The sequence below is a fragment of the Lepidochelys olivacea genome (assembly GCF_965140295.1).
Source record: "Lepidochelys olivacea isolate rLepOli2 genome assembly, chromosome: 3".
In the NCBI taxonomy this organism is placed as follows: domain Eukaryota; kingdom Metazoa; phylum Chordata; order Testudines; family Cheloniidae; genus Lepidochelys; species Lepidochelys olivacea.
Genome location: NC_140413.1, coordinates 163,564,895 through 163,587,570, shown reverse-complemented (window position 1 = coordinate 163,587,570; position 22,676 = coordinate 163,564,895). Strand labels below are relative to the sequence as shown.

The 22,676-nt window shown below is 42.6% G+C and overlaps 1 protein-coding gene across 1 annotated transcript in view; it reads left to right on the top strand.

The window, feature by feature from the left end:
* Nucleotides 1-22,676, top strand: part of TGFB2 (transforming growth factor beta 2) — a 74,218-nt gene that overhangs the window by 35,893 nt on the left and 15,649 nt on the right. Inside the window, exon 2 of the mRNA XM_084623289.1 lies at nucleotides 10,507-10,670. Coding sequence (XP_084479415.1) covers nucleotides 10,507-10,670 — 164 coding nt within the window. The remainder of the gene's footprint in view (nucleotides 1-10,506; nucleotides 10,671-22,676) is intronic.

Genomic DNA, 22,676 nt, shown 5'->3' with positions numbered 1-22,676 from the left:
CACATATATAACTCCCTTTCCAATCAATGGGATTTTTGTGCGTGGAAAGACTTTGTGATGGTGTGTATATATTTTAAGGTTTTATTCTCACTTTCCTCCTAGCCGTGAGTCGCAATCAGATCCCCCATGCTGTTTTGCAAATGGGTGACCCTGCAACACTTTGTTTAGGCTAAATTCAACAAGGTCTCTCTGTCTCCAAAAATAAGTGTGTTCTAATTTGTTCTGTGGCCTGTTTCTCTTTATGGGAGCCTCTTAGATCCCACATAATGTCATTGGCATGTGTCGTGCAATGCAGGAAGCATGGGTTAGTAAGAGCACACTGACATACAGGTAATTATTTTACAGCAGGCCTTCTTTTGAAAGGGAATAGTAGCTGTTGAAAAAACCCAGCTTTTGTTATCCACTGACATTAAATATGGTCACCCTTCTTTATAAAGGCCTTTTCCTCTCACCTCACCCATCAGCCATCCAGACTCTTTCACTATCGCTTTCTATTTTGGTAAAATTCTCCTGCAGCGGGTGGCAGTGTGTGTGGGCTGGAATGAAGCAGGCATGAGTAGTATCTCTTTCTCGAAACTATTTAGCTCTTGCTGTCTCTACTTTGACAGCACTTAGCGTTTGGTTTTGTTTTTTTAATAGTTCATTCATCTGCAGGAAAGGAAGAAGGAATGGGTGCCCATGATGTTGTACAGCATCCAGTGACAGATTAATGTTGGGTTTGTTAACGGCAAATAATAGGCAATATCAAGAGAAAGAGAGAGGCAAAGAAAGGATACACAGATGTTTTTTCATAACATTTTTGCCTTTTCATTTAGGCCATGCCCAGTGTGTTACTTTATAGCCCACTGTGTGGCTTTCTGATCACGCAGACACTTGTGTCCAACAATTGTTTGCACTTTTTTGTAGTTGGTCTGTTTATCACGTTTGACACCATTATCCTAGGCAACTAGCAGGGACTGGGAGAAAGTTTTTTGCTTTATGCCTTTTGGAGAAGGGAACCAGGGATTGGAGAAGATTTAGGTCAGATTTTCAGTAGGTCTCACCACCCACAATTGGGGCCAGATATTCAGGAGCATTCTGTTCCCATTTCAGCCGCAGAATACATGCCAGATTTTCAAAAGAGCATAGCACGTGCTGAGTGCTTTTGAAAATCAGGACACAAGTGTCACCGTAGCAACTACTGGTCACTATAGTCTTTGGAAAATCTGACCCTTATTTAGGTATGTCTGTGAGAGCTGAGCAACTTTGAAAATCTATCCCAAATTATGGGTGCTGAGCATCCAGAAAATCTCATCTTTCTCGTCTTGGCTTAAAGCACCAGAAGAAGTTAATCCATGTCTGTCAAAAATATGTTAGCATTAGTTTCACAGTTTGCAAATGGACCCTGGGTCTCTTTGCATCAGGGTGGGTTCCAAGCCTGAATTAACTCACTGTTTCATTGCAACTACAGTCTATCAGAAAGCAGAGGCTGTATGTGCCTGATAAAGGGATGATAATGTCAACTATATCTGAGGCCTTCGGCCATCACCAGACGCAGGTCATCTTTTCAGATAAACCAGGAGTGCACCTACGTGTCCCTGTAACTTTACTCTTTGGTGTTAAGTTTCATCATCCTCCCTCACATTTTGAGGGAGTGAAGTAGCTGATATCCTTTCTCCTGGTCTCCTCAGCTGCAGGGACTGGATGTGTTTTGGCAGAGTGGCTAACTGTTACTGCCATGTAGCCCAGAAGACGGACATACATTCGCTCTTGCTGTCTTGCACAGCAGCCCTTCTCCACTTGGTAGCACACAGTAAATGAAAGCGGGAGAGGGAAGAACCAGAACTGATTGTGTTCAGTAGAGTAGCCGGTTTGCAGCCGGTATTGGTGGTATGGGGTGGAATTGCACAGAGTAGCAGCATTAAGCTGCGGAGTCATGCTCTGCTAGCTCAGATTTGGGTAAAGAACTTGAAGGGTCTGCAGAGCAGCATGCGAGAGTGCTGCATAGGTGGTGGGGGTGTATAGCCATTTACTGCCTTGTTTGTTTGTTTTCCAGATTGAATTATGTTTTAAGTTGAGACTGCAAAGATTCGTAGCTTCATGGGAATGGGAGTGGAAGGGAGAACATGCACAATCAGAGGCAACACATGGCTGGGGAGGGGAGACAGGGTCATGTGACCCCCCCCCAACCGCCCATTTCTGCCAGGCCGGCTGCAGGGTCACTGCTGGGCAGATCTCCCAGTACTTGTTTGGGTCTCGCACTGGGACCTGTGGGCGATTTAACCAGGGCCATGGGGTGGCTGATGGGGATGCCCTTCTGGGGTGTATGTGTGGGGGCGGTGTCTTGGAAACCACAGCTGGAAGGAAACCACCCGGGCTCCAGGGGCTCACGGCACGGCCATTGCTGCCCCACTCCCGTGCTTGGATTTCCTGTTGACTCAGAGCCTGCCTTGCTCAGTCAGGTGGTGCTGCTGGGCCCTTGCCCTGCACGGCAGCTGGTGGAACTGAGCCAGTCAAGTGACCGCAGAGGCAAGCTGTGCTGCAAGCTTCACCCTGCGGGGAGAGGCTGGAGCAACAGCTGGGCGCTGCAGGGACGGGCTGCTGCTTTCCGGGAGGGGAGACTGAGGGTAAGGGGGAGGCCTGCCTGGGTGTGTGACTTGACCGGATTAGGGGAGGGGGGCAGGGGAACCTTTAAATTGTGTCCTCCCACTATCAACAGTTATGCATCATCTCTGTTAGAAAATTACATCTTTTTCTAACTGTGGCCAACTTTCCAAGCAGATAAACATATTATTTTCTTATTGTATTGTAGATTTTTACAGAGGAACAGCAGTTCAACAGTGGAACATTAAGCACAAAGTTGGATAATTATCATCTTGTACATCCATGCCCTCCTAGAACTGTATGGCTGTAGTTGGCTGTGCACTGCGTGGCTATGTGGAGCTTCATAGGCACAGCATGGACAGAACTCGCCTCTTCCTGCTGTAATACTTGTATAATTTCAGCATAGACGATAGTCTATTAGCTATCAGCTGAACAGGGCCTGTGATGTACATTGAGTCCTGATAGGCAGTTCGTGAAAATATAAAGAGAAAATTACACAGATAGATTCCCTTCTGGGTATGCATTGACCATAATGACTCTTGAAAGTTCATGAGCTAATATGGAAAGAAGTTAATTAAGTAAAGAGACCTCATCAGCATTGGTTTGTGTAAATACAACTGATGGGGAAAAGCCAGCTTTTTGGGTTACTAGAGTAGGAGTCCTGTCTCGGGCTAGGGTTTGGGGTTTGTTTTTTTTTCATAGCAAGGATTTGGACTTGACAATCCATGTTCTTCATGGTGGCATATTGTTTTTTTACCATTCTGCTGTGTTGACAATTCTAGCAGCCAGTATCTGTGGTACAGCAACTGATTTGATTTCTGTTGTCATCAATCCTCACTTCTCCCACAGTTTCAGAAGAGTAGTCAGCAGTTGGGTCCCAAACGTATTCTTTTTCTTACTGCCCTTATGCTAAGGAAATATCGCTTACTTTCTTTTTGTGTCTCACTGTCTATCCAAATATATTATGTCCATTGCCATGATATGTAGATACCAAACACACAAATTCAAAGAAGTACCAGGGGTATGAGATTGTGAACCTTGTACTCCACTTCCTTTCCCTCCCCTCTGCCCACTGTGATTAGGATTTATTATTAGGTATTATTCTGTGGAATAGATCAAGCTACCTACCATTTTGCTTTGGCCCTCCAGAACAGATTTTAAAAGATGTTTAGGCATTGCTGCACTCGGCATTGCAACTTCTAACTGACATAGGAGCCTTAGTCTCATTTTCAAAAGGCATTTAGGCACTTAGGAACCAAATCCCATTGACAATCAATGATATTTAGGCTTGTGAGTGCCTACATCCCTTTTGAAAATGAGACTTAGATTCCTAAATAAGTGATGGATTGCACTGTGGAGTGCAGCAATACTTAAACGCCTTTACAAATCTGGGCCTCCCTCAATAACAGAAGCTACAAATAGTTATGTCTTGCATTATGCTCTGAAAGAGGGAAGACATAAATGTATCCTGATCTGTAGTGGAAGGGAATTCCATTGCCAGGAGCCCTCAGCTGAAGATTCCCTGCTGTACACTCCCAAGAATGTCACCCTTTGCTCCATCAGTGTCCCTGTTGGATGTTAGTTTTAGCAGGGGACTGTGGATAGAGAAGTGGTAGCTGAAGGAGTCAGGTAATAACCCATTGACAACTTGGAAGATTAAAAATTGGGATGTTAAAGCAGATCCAGATAGGGAGCCAGAGCAGAGCTGACTTTCTGACTTTGTGGCATCACTGCAGGAAGTTGGGAATTATATCTCAGTAGATATCTGCATCGAACTCCACATTGCAGCCACAGTATGATCCATCTAGGTCCAAGGCGTTGGAATAGCAGATGGATGTCTTCAGAAGTCTTTATCACAGAGGGAAAAGCTTACCTTGGGATGTACATCTGAGCTGTCCATTTGGGCCTCTGAATACTTGAATGTTGGACCCCTGAAAACGTGAATGAAGGCCATAGGCATGATTTGGCTCATCTGTGTATAGGCAACTGATTGCATTCGGGAGACTCTGCTTCCCGCAGAATTCTACAGTCATGTTGGAGTCACAAGGGGTGAGCAGAATAATTAGCCGTGAGGTTTTGGAATCCAGATGTGTTAGACAACTGTCTCATTCCTTGGAGGGCTTTTCACTGGAAGAGGGCGCCTGACAGCAAGGATAGGATCCTGCTGGAAAGATATTCAGTGATAGCTTACAAGTTGCCTTTCCCTCCACCTCCCAGTACATACAGCTTCAGTTGTCACATGCCATTGTTGTTAAAGGGCGGCCGGGGGGGGGGTGGGGGCTGCTCTGGACAAGAATCCATATGTAGGGCCAAGAATGAAATCTAAACAGGAGGTGGAAGAAACAATGTCATGTTATGCAAAAGTGACTGCTGCCTTTTTTTTTTAAAGTAGGCTATTGCTGTCAGTGAGTTGCAATCTAAACAGCCTAAATGGTTCTAATAGTCAGAGGGTTTGGGATCTCTGCCAGAGCATAGAAAGCATAACAACTGCATTTAATAACAATCAAACTCCTCTTATAAATATTTGCATATGCTTCTTCAAAGCCTACTACATGGCCATTCATATAATTCAGTTAAGAAGAATAAAAAGGAGAGACAGAGGGGGGGAAAAAGGGGACACCATGTTTTGTAACTGTCATAATGAAGAACGGGCAGAGCACCAGAAAGAAGAAGACAGGAGGGGAAAATAAAAAGCAAAGAAAACCCTCCAAAGTTTAATAAACACAAAAGGGAATAAAAATAAATCTTTGAAGCATTTATTACCAGCCCTTGATGGAAGGATTAGATTGAAGCTCTCAGCCTTTCCAGTGTGGGTGGATGTGTGAAGTCAGTCCTTATGGTTTCTACCAATGAGAAAAGAAAAGTTGTTTACATTTCCTAACAACAGGAAACATATTGAATTAGTTCCACTCATTTGTGATGCTCTTTCAAAGAATATTTAAGGCTTCTGCTCTCTAACAATGAAACTGTGCTTGGAAACTAAACGGGACAGACTCATCCCTGGTGTAAATGCATTGAAATTCTTGGGCCAGAATCAAAGGGGAGTTGAAGGGAGTCCAACTGTGCCTAATTTGACACAATTTGTATGCTAAGGAGGGGTCAGAAGAAGGTACAAATTACAGCATTTTAGAGTCACTTGGGGCCAAATCCAACGTTTTTTAAAGTCAATGTGAGTCTTTCTACTATCTTAAAGACGGCTACAATACACAGACTTAATGATGATACAATAGGATGGATAGATTTCTGAAGCCCCAATTCTGCAGTTATTTGTAAAGATTTTGTAAGTTAAGTAACCCGTCCTCAGTTATTTTCAAATCGTTGATATCCCCACACCTTTTGTGTAATGGAGATTGAATTAGATTTTATTTGGCAATGGAAAAATGTTTAAATAAATAGATAAAAATATTGATTTTGTTTGATCAGAAAAAATATATTGTGGAGGTGTGTCAAAGAAATTACTGGCAGATCCTTCAAGAATGCATTCATGGATTAATAATAGTCTGTATCTAAAACAAAAAACAGAAAAGGGAGAAGGAAGTATAATTTCTATAAACAACATTGAGCAACCTGGAGGATACCCTTGCTAGATCTTGTTCAGTAGAAATAGAGGAAGACATATGTGGACATACAGTAGAACTTAATTTAATTCTGACACAGAGGGATGAATAGAATCTTATGTACCTCAAATAAAAGCATATGAACAGGATGTGTGTGTTTGTGTATTTGTGTGCATTTGCCTGTGTGTATGGGAGGAGTAGCCCTTTCCTAACTTGGTTTATCCACAGGGAATAAAACTGTAGGCCAATACCTCAAATAATTGACAAGGAAGTACAATTTACAATTAATCCTAAAGAGTCAATCATATATTTAGGCATTATTAGGCAAAATTATATTCCTCCCATGATGTGAAATCTGAGGGTTCTATTAAATATTTTCTTTTCCTAGTAGGACAAGATTTGAACAAGGGACAGGTAGTAATCTTGGAGTTCCCTATAAGAGAAAAAGAAATCAAGAAACCTATTTCTGCTCTAAATGGGCATATACCCCCCCCCCGGTTCAGACACCTTTCTGATAGAAAGAAAAGGAGTACTTGTGGCACCTTAGAGACTAACAAATTTATTTGAGCATAAGCTTTTGTGAGCTACAGCTCACTTATCGGAACCTGTAGCTCACGAAAGCTTATGCTCAAATAAATTTGTTAGTCTCTAAGGTGCCACAAGTACTCCTTTTCTTTTTGCAGATACAGACTAACACGGCTGCTACTCTGAAACCTTTCTGATAGAATTTCTCAAAAGTATTGAGACTAAATTTTGTTTGATATTTAAAGGGAAGCTTTTAGAAGAAGGCAGTTCCCTAGTACTTTGAGAGAGGCCCACATAGGGTGACCAAATAGCAAATGTGAAATATCAGGATGGGAGTGAGGGATAATAGGTGCCTATATAAGAAAAAGTCCCAAATATCAGGACTGTTCCTATAAAATCGGGTCACCCTAGGCCCATGACCATTGTATTACTCAAGATAAGGACTTCCTGTTAGCGAGGCTTTATAGACCAAATTCTCCTTGAATTCCGATGGTAAGATTATAGCAGACATTTTAGCCAGCAGGGTGGCAAGGTTGTTGCCCAGCATAGTAATCATTTGGGGTTTGTTTTAGGATTTGGTATATTTGCTAATTTGAGAAGATTTTTTAATTGATGGGATCAGTAAGAAAGACTGGTAAGTCAATGCACTAGCTGTGAGAGAGGCATTTGACCACGTTGAGTGGAACTTTATTTTGGGAATCCCTTTTATGTGGGCTTTGGTATGTATTCTGAGAATTGGTTATCTACTATGTATAGAGAAGCCAAACTATGGTCTAGATCAGTTCTTTGTCATCTGAAGTTTTCCTCTTATTAAGAATTACTTTTTAAGATTATCCATTTTCCAGGTTTTAATGAGATTTTGAGCCATATATCTAGAGGAGCTGCCCTTGTAAAGGGCATAAGGACAGTAGAAATATATGATTTCACTCTTTGCTGATGGTGCCCTTCTCTTTACTGCATTGGTACTTGCCTTGTATTTGTTCTTTACCGTATTCAAATCCAGAATGCATAAAATAGATGCAATGAACAGTGACAGGTGTACTAAACATAAATGTGAGGCTGGTGCCTTTTTGAAAATTATCTAGAACTGTGGGGTTGTTCAAAAGTTCAGACAGCTGTGGAAAAATACCTTAAAGACATTGTAAACATGCAACATGTTCTTTGTTTGTGGGTTTCCATTATTAATGATCTGTCCCAATCATCCTCTACAACTAGTGGCTTAGAAATAGACTCAAACTTATTGGAGTTGCCTTTGCTACAGCTAGGAATTGTCTAATGCATCACAGAAGAAAGAACTCCATTCCATCAGTATGAGAATGGATTAATGCCCGCGAGTCAGTATACTACAGAAAAGGGTTTGAGCAAGAGTCTTCTCCAGGACGTTTGAGAAAGCTCGAGAGTCACACTTGGGTTTTTAACTGTCCAGAGGCCCAATCCTATAATGTGCCATGTGCCAACTGCTTCCACTTCATGACAAGTGTATTGAGGTGGGGAGAATGTTGTGTTTTAAAGATGGTGGCCCAAATTTTCTGCTGGCATAACCTTGATGAAGCGCATGGAGTTACATGGACAGAGGATTTGGCCCACTTTGTCAATTTGTAATGCTTTCCCCACCACCACCATTATGTGTTTTTCATCTTTATTTCTCTTCTATACAGTTTTCAATTTAAAAAAATGTAAAAGAAAAGTTAGACTTCCCCTTAGCTTTAGTGGGAGTTGTATGAGGCCCCTAGATTCACTTGGACTCATCTCTGAATTTGGCTCACTGTACCCACTCTGCAATTGGAGGACCTCTTGCCAAACAGCAGGATGTGGAGAATGTCACACTTGCAGTGCGTTTTCAGCAACACTACTACTCCTGTGCCAAAAAATTAAAAATTCTGCACCAAAAAAATAAATATTCTGCACACAGTATTTTAAAATTATGCAAATGTTCTTTGTCAAATAAATGTGGAGGCTCCAGCATGGCTTTAGAGAGCACAGGCTAGTGGCTGCACAGAGGTGGGAGATCACTGTGCAGCTCCCCACTGGGACATGGACTTAACAGTGAGGCTGCACCCAACCCTGACACAGCACAAGGATCGGGCCTGCCCCAGAAACACTCCAGGGCCCTGCCTCTCCATGCCAGGTGTGGGCAGGCAGGCTCAGCAAGCCAGGATTCAAGTGTGGAGGGGCTTAGTGTGGGGGATCCAGGTGTGGGTTGAGAGGGTTCTGTGTGAGGCAGTCTGGGTGTAGGCAGCTCAGTGGGGGATCTGAGTGTGTGTGGGGAGTCTAGATGCACAGGGGCTTGGGGCAGGGAGGGGGAAAGTTCTAGGTGCAGCAGTAATGGAACTCTGCAGGGGGTCCAGGTGAAGATGGTTGGGGACCAGCAGGGGGAGGGTCTGGGTGTAGGGGGGACTGAACTTGGCAGGGGTGTCTGTGTATGAGGGGCTCAATGGGGGGGTCCAGATGCTGGGGGAGTGGGGCTCATGGGTGGGGGTGAGGCTCAGTGGAAGGGTGTGGGTATGAGGGGGTCTGGATGCAAGGGGGTTGGGTGGATGGGAGAGCAGCTCCCTGTACAGGGATCCCTCCCCCTGTAGCTGAGGAGCGATGGGTGCAGGAAGTGCGGTGCGGGGGGCAGTTTGCAGAGCTTCCTGCAGTTGGGGGAGAAATCTGGGGGTGGGTCTGACTCAGCCCCAGATGCCGTGCAGGGGAAGAGGAAGTCTCGTCCTTCCAGCCCAGCCGGGACTAGCAGCTGAGCCTGGTGCAGGATAGAAGCCACCAGCCGGGTCTTCCCCAGTCCTTCCCCTTGCCCCACAGTGATCTACCTTTCTGGTGGCTGCCCTGAGCACCTGAAACATACTGCTGGGAGGGTTGCAACACTGCTTTTGTGGCTTCCCTTTGCTTCCCTGTCAGAAAGTCATTTTTCTGCGGGGAAGCAAAGAAATCTGTGGGGGACATAAATTCTGCACACATGCAGTGGTGCAGAATTCCCCCAGGAGTAGCACTATACATGGTTTGTTGTTTGTGCTCGTGGACATAATTAGGTAGAACAGCTTATGAGGATCACTGAACCCATTATGTTACATGGCATTGGGTGTAAGTGCTTGCCATGTTAACATCAGATAAGCTTTAGGAGCGGAAGCCTTTTGAAATTTAAACTGATGATTTTTGTAACGCTGTCTTTTAAGATTTTGGTTCAGCTTTTCCAAATGTTAAAATAGTGCCTGTGCTTTTGCCTGATCCTCTTCAGTGCACAGCAGGAGTTCATTTTAATATACATGATCATGTATTGTTTATAGTTGGTCACTGGATATGTAGTTCTCTGTTTTGTACATGCTTGTCTATTCCCTTTCCCTTCTAATTATTTTTTTGCACTTTAATACAATCAAAATATTTAAAACAGAAAACACATTGTACAGGGCTGGGCATTTTTACTGTCGGCTTTGAAATAATGAAACCTACACGGGGCAAAGTGCTTGCCATTAAGTTCTGTTTTCTTGGAAAATACAATTAAGCCTATGCAAGTCTGAAGTCATTCTCCAGATATCAACTGTCATGAACTTGCTCCAATTTATAAGCATCCAGGATTTTCCACTGTTACTTTCAAAGAACAGGGTTAAATGCATGCCCTGAAATAGAGTTTGAAATGGTTTGTTAATCGCTATTAATCTGCTATTCCCCTAGTTAAACACATGTGTTTATTTTTCTGGTTAAATTGTTAATGATATTAAATTGGCCGTTGGAAACTGAATCATGCTGCACACATTTCCCTTACTGTTTCTTGAAGCTATCTTATGTTGCGGTCTTTGAAAGAACAATGTATTTTATCGTTTTAAAAGATTACACTAACTTCTTGCAGATGCCATCCCACCAAACTATTACAGCCTTTACTACAGAATCGTAAGATTTGACGTCTCAGCGATGGAGAAAAATGCTTCCAACTTGGTGAAGGCAGAGTTTAGAGTTTTTCGTTTGCAGAATTCAAAGGCACGGGTATCTGAACAACGAATAGAACTGTATCAGGTAAAGCTCTGACTGTTACTGTGGATGATTGTACTAAGTCCTTATGATAACATTCCATGAGCCTGATTCTCTGCTGTCTTATTTTGGTTCACCCTCAAGTGACTCCATTGATTTCAGTGGAGTGACTCCCAGTTTACACTTATGTAAGCAAGGAGAGAATCAGGCTTCATGTGTTCAAAATCTTAAACTGAAAAACTAATTTCAAGTGTCTTCACAGTTCAGGCTAGTAAATTAATAAATGATAATAATACTTTGCACTTCTACATCTCCTTTCATTGCAAAATCTCAAAGTCCTCTACAAATACTAATTCACGAATTAGGTCTTACAGCACCTTTCTGAAGTAAACAAAATTTATTATCCCCAATTAAACAGATGGAACAAAATGAGACAGAAAGAGGTAAGACCCAATTTTCAAAAGCATCCCCAAATGTAGGTAGCTAGCAACTTCAGTTGAAGACAGGGGGAGCTGTAATGTGCTCAGCACCTTTGCAAATTAGACCTCAGATGTCTAAAGTTGGGAATGCAACATTGGAGGGTGCTTATGAAACTTGACCCTGCATGACCTGCCCCAAATAACACACTGAGTCAGTGGCAAGAGCAAGGAACAGAATCCAGGATCCTAATTCTCCATCTCTTGATCTAATCACTAGTTTACATGTGAGAAATGGGGCTGTTGTTATCAGGCCTAATCTCCAGCTGAACTGGATCAGAGCCTGTTTACTCTTCCTTACCAAAAGTCGTTATAGCATTTCAAAGCAAGATTACAATTTCAGGCTTTATTCGTGGTACTCGGGTGGTTTCTATAGGACAGCCACATAGATCAAAGGGAAAGGAGGAAGCAGAGACAGAGAGTTACATGCTCTCGCCTCTCTTCCATAGGTCCTGGTGAGATTTGTTTATATTTTAATAAAATGGTTTTTTGTTGGTTACTCTGAAAGTTCAGCAGGCACTTCAGCTAATGTGGTATGGTGACTTATGAGCTCAGCTCCCAGGAGTTCTCACCAAAGGAGTATGTTGGTTATCATATGGGTATTACAGGAACCACATGACACTAGTGTAGCAGTGCTTCTCTGCTAGGCATTCTGCCTTGGATCAAACCTGTTAAACCCCAGTAAAGTCCACAGGAGAGACTCTGGGCAGTACCATTGACTTCAGTGACACTGCTTGTGGAGTAAAGTACAGCTCAGTGGCATAGGGGTATTACCATTTGCTTTAAGAGTTTGTGCTGCTTTCTTGAAATTGGAGCTCTGCTGCCATCATCCCTGAGAAGCTGCCATGAGAGTATGCACTGCAGTCATCATTTAGGCCAGGGATATGTGGAATTCTGTTTCAGGTGCCCAGCTCACAAAGCAAAGGGTCTCAGAATCCTCTTAGAAATCAGCAGCAGGAGTGCCGGAGTTCAGAACTGCAGCTGGTTGTAGACTGGAACCTAGCTTTATTTGATACCCGTGATGGAGTGGAAGATAAGTTCAAATATATGATATGATTTTGAAGTTTCAGTAACATGCATTAAAAGAAAAAATTAAAGTGAGTCTTTGATGAAGAGTCTTTGACCGAAACCCTCTATTTATAAACAAGATAGATAGATCATAGGGGAGTGACGTTGCAAGCTCGCTATGCTACCACACCAATGTGCATCTCCCTACCTGAGGGTAATTCAGTCTGTGTACTCACCTGGTCTCCCTACTGAGACTTCCTCTAAGGGCCCAACTCCTCAATGGTATTTAGGCACCTGGCTCCCATCAACAGGAGTTACTGTCACAGTGCTTCTGTGGTAGCTAATCAGCATCCTAAAAGGTGTGTATTTGAGGCAGCCTGAGTTAAAAACCCATTGAATTTCTTCATTTGGGCAGTGAGGGACAGGAGGGTTAAAAAAGTGCCTTTTCTTAACTGAGTACCTGACTGGTAATGAGGGCCAGCTGAAGCTCATTATTGGGGGTTTGGGCTTGAATTGAGCAAGCTTGTGCCCTAGGTAAAGTATAGACACCTGGGAAAAGGCACGTACTTTGGCCTTATATATACAGTTATTGGTGAGGGCTGCCTACTTTTTTTGTTTTGGGCAGGGGGTAATGAGGGAAGGTTTTATATCAGCAGTAAATTTAGATGGGAGTGCAATCAAATCAGACTTCCCCAAAGAAACAGAAGGCTAAAGCCAGCTAGCTGTGTGTGTTCTTGTATGAGAAGAATAGGTTGTGCTTATTATTTTGCTCTTACTTACTGATTAAAGACACCAAGCCTGGGACTATAATACAGTTTTAGGTCCCCAGTGTGATAAACTGAAATTGCAACATTTCCTCTGCAGCACACCTATTGGAGTGATGCGTTCGTATGGCCACCTGTCCACTGAGTACTGAAGTGAGACACTCTGATTCACTTCTTAAAGGCTCCTGAAACTCTGGGACATTCTTATCGCCAGTTCCCTCCTCTTGTGGTTTTTATTTTCCTTTTCACTGCGGCCTAGTTACCAATCTTACATCCTTATATACAGCTCTCAGTAAAAGGGTTGACCCCAATCATTCAGCCAGCTCTGTAATGGCAAATCTGTGCTATAAGGTACCTTCACTAGTGGCTCTGCCTACATGAGGCCCACCATCTCTAAGTATTGCTAAATTCTCTTTCTGACCACTCCAAGACCTGCAGGCCCAATAGGAGGCAGCAAAAGAAGGGGAACTTGGTAGGGTCTTCAGAAGACCAGTTCTTTGAAGTGCCTCAGTTGGCTCAAAGATGAATTGTTGTCCAACATGGAGAGTTGGAACTGGAGAGGAAGGGAAAATCAAGGGGTGGGGGGAAAAGGGGATAAAAAAAAAAAGACAGATGTCTTGTGAATGGAGGAGAGCTTGAATAGAACCTGCATATGGGAGGTAAAGCAGGGAGTGCTGAGGCAGGTTCTTAAGTCTTCTGGTTTGATAGAGGCAGGAAAGAGAGAGGAATAATAAAAGAAAGTTACCGTCTGCAGAGACATTCACAGCCAGCCCCTGTCACTGCTTCTAGTACACAGTCCCATGCATGGACAGCGAGTCTCACACAAGAGCAGCAGGGCTGCTAGTAGAGTCAGCCTGCACATCCCATATTCCCCTTTCATGCATAAATACAACCCTCACTTCCTGCTTTGCTGTGGGATATGTGGAGGGACAGCTTGTGCTAGGCCTGCCAGCACTAGTGAGCCTGGAAGGGACAATGTGGCGTTGCATACCACATGGGGGATATATAATTTGATTGTTAGCTTCCCACTCCCACTGAGTTCAGGGGTGGGGATTTGCATTGTGTGTCAGAGTTGCATTGCATTAATGAGATCCTATTCATTAGTTTTAAAAAGTACTTCCACGCCCACCACTTTCAAGGAATGAGTGTGCATGGGAGTCCCCTACCTACCTCTTTGGAGCTGAATTCAGGGGGGTTGGGAGGGGCTGGAGCCACTTCAAGGGGAAGGAGGTGTTCCCCAGTATGGTATGTGCAAGGATGACATGAGGGGTGGAGAGCTCCATGGAAACAAAGAGACCTGGTTAACTTTGCCATGTAGCAGATTTCACCTCATAGTCAGAGAGGCTATGATTTGAGCGTGTGCACCGGGGCTGGGACCAGTTGGTGTTCTTTCTGACCTGGTTAGACAGAAGTGAATGGAGCATGCATGGAAGGACTGGGTCCTAGTATTTGGAGTTAGTGTCATAGTCTTACCTTGGGAACAGTTGCAGTCAAAAATATAAAGGTGGGAAAGATTAAAACTAGGAAAGTAGCATGTGACAGCTATCACAAAGATAAACTTTCCTTGCCTTCTCCCGCTAGTTCTCCAGGTACCTGGGTCCCTCACCTTACAGAACCACCCCTTCAAGCTGAAAAAGATAGAAGGCAGCATCTTTGCTTCCCTAAGATCTTCTATTGACAGTACTCACCCATTCCTTTGAGGCCTCATCAGAAAATGAGTGCACTGCTTTTTGCTAAGGCCCAATAAAGGCACTAACTTCAGGACTCTATTAAGGCAATCAAGGACCTAGATGCACCAAAACACAAATCACCCAGGTCTTCAGCCCTCTATTTGATGTAATGGTGCCAGTGTCTTCTTTCCCAGAGAGGTGGGGTAGTGGCATGGAGCCCCATTCTTACTCCAGCAGCAGTAACAAGGGCCTTTCTTCCCTTAAGGGGACCCTTCTGCCACCCCTTCCCCACCCCCAGAGAGGCAGGGTTGGCAGCAAGGAGGCCTCCTTATATTTACTCCAGTAGCCAGAGTATGCTGTTTGAGAGGTTGGCCCAGGCCTTCTACAATCCTCTCCTCCTGTCACATAATAGATCTCAGAGTTAACACCCATTGAGATGCACAGGGAATTTACACTTCTCAAAGCTATTGTTTCTGTCTCCCTGTGGACTCAGGCGGACATGACTGCATTGGTTACATCAGGGGCATATATTCAAGATTTTCTTTACAGCCACAATGGCTAAAAACTTAAAATGAAAGTTTATTTTTGAGGTAATGACATGACTCCACAAGCTGGTCCCAGACATGCACTTATAGTAACTCTGATTGACTTTGTTTCCCCATCTGTCAAAGGGGAATAATAACACTTACTTACCGCACAGTGGCATTCTGAGGATCAGTGAAAAGCCCTGTGCAGATATGACGTGCTATACAGGTGCTAACTATTTCATCCTTGTCATCAAAGGAAGGCTCTCAGGAGCAGGAACCAAATTTCTTCTGTATTACACAGATGCTACTATCTTTGCAAGCCTGTAACAGGTGGATGGACCCACAGATATTTAAACTTGTCAAAAGAGCTATAATTTCTGTCCCTTTTCCTCCCTGAACCCTCCCTTTAATCAGTTCACAGTGGCTGCTGAACATCAGCACTCTGGAGAGTGGGAAGCTGGAAAGAAATAAAACAGCACAGCCACAAACACCAGAGAATGATCTTTCCTGCTCCCTCCCTAACCATCAACTCGAGAGCATTCACGCGATGCACTTTTGGATGTACATGAAGACTTTAGAGAATATTAGGAGGCTAAAGTACTTTTGGAGGAGGAATAAGATTAAATAAACAAGTCCTAGCATTCTCCAGTGGCCCTTGCTATGTTTTTAAAGATTTATGCCAAATGCCGGCTTTATTAGAAGTTGATCAAATAAAGCTCGGATGTTATGGGAATGTCTTTGTTCATCAGTGCTCTTGTCTGCTTTGAAGACTTCAGCACATCTTTCTTTTATTAAGGTGCTTCTCTATTTATGAATAAAGCCTGTGCACTCTTCTGAAAAGGCCCAACTTTTATGAATAAGCATTCCAAAAATAAATAGGTATCTTAGCAAAGCTGGAGAAGTGAAAAGCGCAGCAGGGCAGACTCTATCCACTCTAGTTGTTCTGAGAGGCATTGTTTTTAAGGTAGCTTTATTAGGTACAGACTGTCAAACAATAACATGTTAAAATGACTTCCCGTGGAACCGGCGCCATGTTTTGGTAACACATCATAAAGCATCGGGAAGCATGCAGTTGAAACGCTGGTCTTACTGTGGCTGCTATCTAAGGCTGCTATATATATGGGTACCTGATAGGCTGGTAGAAGAGAGGAATGCACCACATGAAACATTAGAGGAAGAAATAGTCAAGCTGAAATAAGCACACAGCACCAGGGTAGAGCCCAAGGGGGACATCAGGTTACAATGAAGAATTTGAAGAAACTGGGAGCAGCATTTTACCCTTTGTGTCTCAGGGCCCAATCCAAGACTCCAGTGGCATTGGATAAGCCCCTAAAAGCTGAACAGTAGAGTCTACACTTCAGACAAAGTTACCTAAAATATTTTAAGGGCCCCCTTTTGAGGTATAGAATGATGAGGCCATGGAATGTATCACCCCATTATAAGTCAGATTTAAATGTAAGCCACAGCCAGTGTTCCAAATACCACACTTACAATTCAGACAGTGGTTTGTCTTGTTTTCAGTTAGGGAGTACAGTTAGAACGAGATACTAAAAGCTTGGGCCAAGTTACACTCAAGTAAATTTGAAGTAATTACATTTACTTCAGTGGAGCAACCCCAGATTAACCCTACTGTAATTGAGAACAGAACTGGGGGGCCTCATTTCTCTTTTGAATGAGAATTCCAATTGATTCAATGGGCTTGCTAAAGTAATGCTTTTTTCATGCTATGGGAAATGCTGGTCAGAGAAACTGGATTTGGGAATCTGAAGCAGGACAACCTATCTGTATTATAAACCTCACCTGAGGCATTTGACTTCACTTGGCTGGTTTTGCGATGGACTGTATATAAAGCAGCTTATTTTGATAGTTATCACAATTTATGTGATATTTTCCAGAAATTATACTTGTGCAATCTGATATTTAGCCTTCACTATAAATACACTGTATGCTGTGAAACTGTAAACTTTGTAGAATATGTAGGCATAACGGTTTTGTTCCCTGCAAAAGGAAAAAATGAATTGGTGAGGCGTGGCGGGTCAGTATAAAGTGTATGTCAGGGTCTATTTCTGCCTAACTGTTTTCTGTTTGTACTATAATTCCCTTTTGTTCCAAATACAACTTGTCGTGCGAAGCCTAGCACACACCAGTCCTTATATAGAGTACCTCTGGCTAATAATGCATATCAGTTGATTAGGCAGAGTCTAATTTTTTAAAAACTTTATATATTGTGCTTTTGGAAACTTGCTTCACCAACTGAAGTGCCGCTGTCTCCTGGCTGGATTGCAGCAACTGTTGGGGACAGGGTCTGGGAACCAATCTGTATCCTATTAGAAATTCACACAGGTGAATACATATTCACAGCTATACTTCATTGCACATGGAAATGTAGACCATTGACTGACAGAGATTATTTACAGTTAGTGGCAAGTATACCTTATTAAAGCAAAAGAGTGTCAGAGCAACTGAATACAGGGGTGCAGTATAGTATTTAGTATTTATAGCAAATAGCAGTTAATACCCTGTAGGATACAGGGTTGGGCTGGGTTCCTACCCCCCAAACTAGCAGGAGCTGGGGGTGTGGTGGTGGGAGAAGCTTCAGCTTCCATTTTGGGCAGAATTTCAGGAGTGATAAAGAACCTTGAGCTGTTGAAAGTCATCCTTTTGGCTGATTAAGGAGCAGAGATGACTGAGTTAGAAAGACAGTTTAATAAATCCTGGGTCAGAAGAATGACCACCATGGTATTACAGTGTCTTCTGGGCACTGACAAGAGTGTGGAGGTCCCTTGGCAAAAGGAGCTGACACTTTGCTCTGATTACTATTCATACAGGACTCCTTTGCCACTCTACAGAGAAAGGGCTTCTGCCACACAGCTCTGTCTTGGGAGCTAGAATAATTTGTAAAAAGGGACCCAGGCATGAGCAAAAATAAGGGAAGAGTGAAGCAGAGCACAGGGACCCCTTCTCTGCTAAAAGAAGAGAGAAAGGTACCCCCTTCTTTCGCTGGTGTGCAGGAACACAGATCCCCTTCTCCCATGAAATAAGAACTCCCTAGGCAGGGAAATCTGAAGAAGTTGCAGTGGAAAGAGCAGGTGCCTGGCAGGAAGAGTTGAAAGAAAACTGGAGTGGGACAGAGTAAAGGTTTGGATGGGAGGGAAGTTAATCATAAGGGGAAACTGGAGTTTAAGGAAAACAAGGCAAACCGAGAGATGGAAAGGAACAAAGAGGAGTGACTTATGGAGCCGGACAGGATCTTGGGAGATGTAGTAAGTCAAAACATTTGAAATTGGATAGTAAGTATGGTGCTAAAGTATGGAAATAAAATGTACATGAATGTGAGCTATAGATGTCAGGGGACATGACTATAGGAGGAGCAGGAAAGACCTAATTTTAGATGGGAGATGAGCACATGATCGCACAGAACTCTGAGGGTAGGGACAGGAGAGTGGAAAACCCATTCTCGCTTTGTTGGCTTTGGCTCCTAGTTGTTGGTACTTGAATAAAACATAACTTGCCTCTGGCAAGTTACTGTTAAATGGCTAGATAAATGTACAGGATTTTTTTGTTTTGCTTCATTTTGATCTGGCTTCTGAGCTATCTTAAAATCTTCTTCTAAACTGCAGGAAATTGCATTGAGTATTTCAAAATCTTCCAGAAGAAGGATTCCCGGTCATCCTTTCCTGTTTGTTGCTTACACAATGCAGAGTCTTCCCTCCTGGTTAAGTATAAAACATGCATTTGTAGAAAAGAGGTTGAGGAAAACCAGGGATGTCTCCCCAGCACCACACATTGTACCCACTCATGCATAACGTTCATTTGGCTGGCTAGGGCCTTCCTTGGAGGATAGGGATGCCTTCGGCATGGCCCATCCCATCACCACAAGATGATGCAGTGCTGTATCATCACATTTAGAGACCTGTCCATGATGACCACCTGAACTGGTGGTCAGCTTCCTTTTTGATCTGCTTTAACACTCCCCCATCCCTCCTCCATACCTTCAAAGCAGCTAGCAGGCCGATGTAGCTAGGTAGTTATTGTGCTCAGTGCAGCTGCATTGCCTGTAGATATAAACAGGATTTGGGTCTGTGTGCAATATGTTCTCTTTATTGGAAGCTTGCATGAAGAACGTGTCTGGCAAGTTCCAAGCAAATGTATCAGAGCGCTATAGATTTAAAAAACATTTTGGCAAGTACTTTGTACTTTTGGATTTTGGCAAGAACTTTGCACCTCGTGTGTTAGTTTCTAAGGACCAGATTCTGCCCTCAGTTAGAGCCTGTCCAGCACCCACTAAGTCAGTGGAAAGACCCTCGTAGACTTCAAGTGAGGTTTTGGATCAGGGCCATAGACCCCTGTAGGCCTATAATATTGCATAGGGTTGTATGGATCAGAGAGCAGATGCTGATTCTGAATATTTTGCAAAACCTGTTCCAGAAAAATCTTGAAAATTGATGCAGCAAATCTTATAGAAAATAAATGGTTGATTTCTTGTGCCGATGGTGAGAACCACTAAACAAGCAAATACATTTCGATCAGTTTTATCAGATAGTGGGGGGATCTTGTGAAATGTGCTGCAAAAGCTTTTCACAGCTAATTGACCACATGAACTTTCACACAGAATCATTAAAGAAGAGGAGAAGAGCAATCAGAGATGAAAGTGGTTTGCAATAAACATATAAATTTTTCTTGCTAGAGTGCAAGATTTTGATCCCAGTTCCTGAATTCGGCAGTAGAGTGAGGAGAAATTGAGGACTAACGTGGAGGTTGTTTTCTCAACCTTACTCCTTAGAAAGAGCTGGGTGAAGTCAAAGAGGACTGTCTGAGAATATCAGTGAAATCTGGGATCTGACAGGGAATGAGTCTCTTACTCACTAGAGCAAGTGGCACACACTTCAGAGGAACCAAAAGCTGCATATGTCAGAACTTGGAAACCTTTTCACGTATATTGTACAGGATGAGATAGCATCTGGTGACTGTTGGCATCTTACCTGGGGACACAGTGTAAACTGTAAAAGCAGTTATCCTGAGTGACTATTTACAGCCATGGTATTATGCACAGTGATCTGATCTCTCATGCTCCTCTGTTGACCAATATCAGTACATAATTTGTCATTGTTTAGGGCTGTACAGTACAAGGGATAAATATTTGAAAGAAGGTTATTTACATTATTGACAAAAGACCATATAGTAAAGGATATTGACTGATGAGTAAGGGAAGAATTAGTGAGTCTGCCGAGATGCTGTCATACAAAACAGTCTGAGATGTCTGAAGCAGCAGAGGAGAGGATGAAAGGATGGAATTTATAAGTGAGCCAACAGTATTTGGAAGGAGGAGATCAGGAGAGGGGAAACAGATTATTGACAGGTTTTTTCAAGAGAATACCCTCATTGCTAGTTCAAAAAAGAGCTAAAACCCATCTTAATTGATTATAGTTGCAACCCTATTTAAGGTGTTAACATAGCAGACAAGATAGTTATTTTAAGGTTGCCATTTGATTTTTGTGTTTTGAAAATTGTTCAGCAATTTTTTTAAAGGAAGAGTAAATTCCCCAAAATTTTTCCTAATACTTAGTGACTGTAATACCCAGCCCCAGGTATAAAATACCCTCATTATTGTTAAAGCTTGGCCTTTGATGTGTGACCAGAGTTTTCTAGGCTTTAATTGATGTACAAAAGCACAGTATCAGTCTGCATTTGCATATAGTCATTGCTAAACCGCAGTTGGGTTTTTTGTTTGTTTTTTTTAAGGAGGTGATGGATTAGCCAAAATTACCTAGTAATAAATTACAAGGTTCCTGGAACACTTGTTTATAGTTTTTTCTGTTCTTTCATTTTTTTAATGTAGTAGCTGAGTACCAGCAGCTGTTGGCCAAGCCACCATACCTGGATTACACTATAGACCAGATTCTGGAAGCCCTTATGCCTCTGGATAACTATGCAGTTGAATAGTCCAACTGAATTTAATAGGGTTATCTATGTATGTACAGTTATTCAGGTGAGTGAGTGTTTGCAGGATCAGGTTCTAGTTTGCAGCTGAACTATATTTACTCTAAGAAAGTTGCTTTGGAGTTCTAGTTATTTGAAGAGAATTTCTAATTATTTGAAGAGAGTTTCTAGTTATTTGAAGAGAGGTTCCATCTGTCTCTCTGTGGGATTCTTACTTTTGTCTGTGTGTGGGGAAGGGAATATGCTGTTTTATTATTTTGTTATTGTTTTAGAAGTTATTCATTCATCCCCTGTTTTCGCCACTTGTTGTGTGAAAAGGCCAATGAAAAGATTAAAACAGCATTTCTGTATTTGCACTGTTTAAAAAGTTAGACATTCAGATCCTCAGCTGGTGGAAATCAGCATAACTCCACTGAAGTGAAACAGAGCCACACTGCTTTACCCCATCTTAAGATCTGGTCTATCTTGAAAAAAGAGCTGTGTTTCTACTAGTTTCAGAAACTCTCCATTATTATTTATTATTGTATAAATAGCAGTGTAAATGTACACAGTGCTTTACAAAACACAGAATAAGACAATCCTTGTCTTCAGTTTTTACACTGGCAGCTGATATGTTTTGCCTAGTTATTGACTGAAAAAATGCAGTACTTTCTTGGGAGTGAGTAGACTCATACATGCACTAAGCAGGTTTATCTTCCAAGATTTTAATGATTTCAGCTAATTGTCTTGTTCTCCTAGTTTTTTTTTTTAAATGTCTTTTTAAAAGCTAAGGCACTGTAGTGTCTATTAAAAACAAAGCGGAACGAGTGGCAACAGCAACTGAGACTACATCCTGTACTAGAAATGCATTTGTAGTTTCCTCTAACATCTACCTGTGATGAAATTTGAACCCTCTTCATCATTGAATATAGTGACCCTACTCTTCGTAATTCCAGTCTCAGAAAAGCCTACTGTCTTCACAATGGATGGGGAGATGCCTACATATGTCCCTCCTTGCTAAGCAGTGAATGCACCCCTTTGAGCTTCAGGGTTAATTCATAACTGTTCAAACTTTATAGTGAGTCCCTTTATAGAATTAGTAAAGAGCAGCATGTTTGGTGAGAGCAAGAACAGAATGGGGAATGGCAGAGAGAGGGGTTTTTGGTCCTTATGCTACCACCACTATAAAATTTCAGCATAAGATATAATACTTTGGGGTCTTGTAGGCAATAAGCAGCATAATTGTGAATGCCCCATTTGTTTACAGTGCCTTGGGTGTATTCTGCAAAGATGCCCTACTGTAATCTGCAAAGGAGGAGATGGTATGATGGGATAACATGATTTTGGCAATTAATTGATCTTTAACTATTCATGGTAAATAGGCCCACTGGCCTGTGATGGGATGTTAGATGGGGTGGGATCTGAGTTACTACAGAGAATTCTTTCCTGGGTATCTGGCTGGTGAATCTTGCCCACATGCTCAGGGTTCAGCTGATCGCCATATTTGGAATCGGGAAGGAATTTTCCTCCAGGGAAGATTGGAAGAGGCCCTGGGGGTTTTTCGCCTTCCTCTGTAGCATGGGGCACGGGTCACTTGCTGGAGGATTCTGTGCACCTTGAAGTCTTTAAACCACGATTGGAGGACTTCAACAGCTCAGATATAGGTTAGAGGTTTGTTACAGGAGTG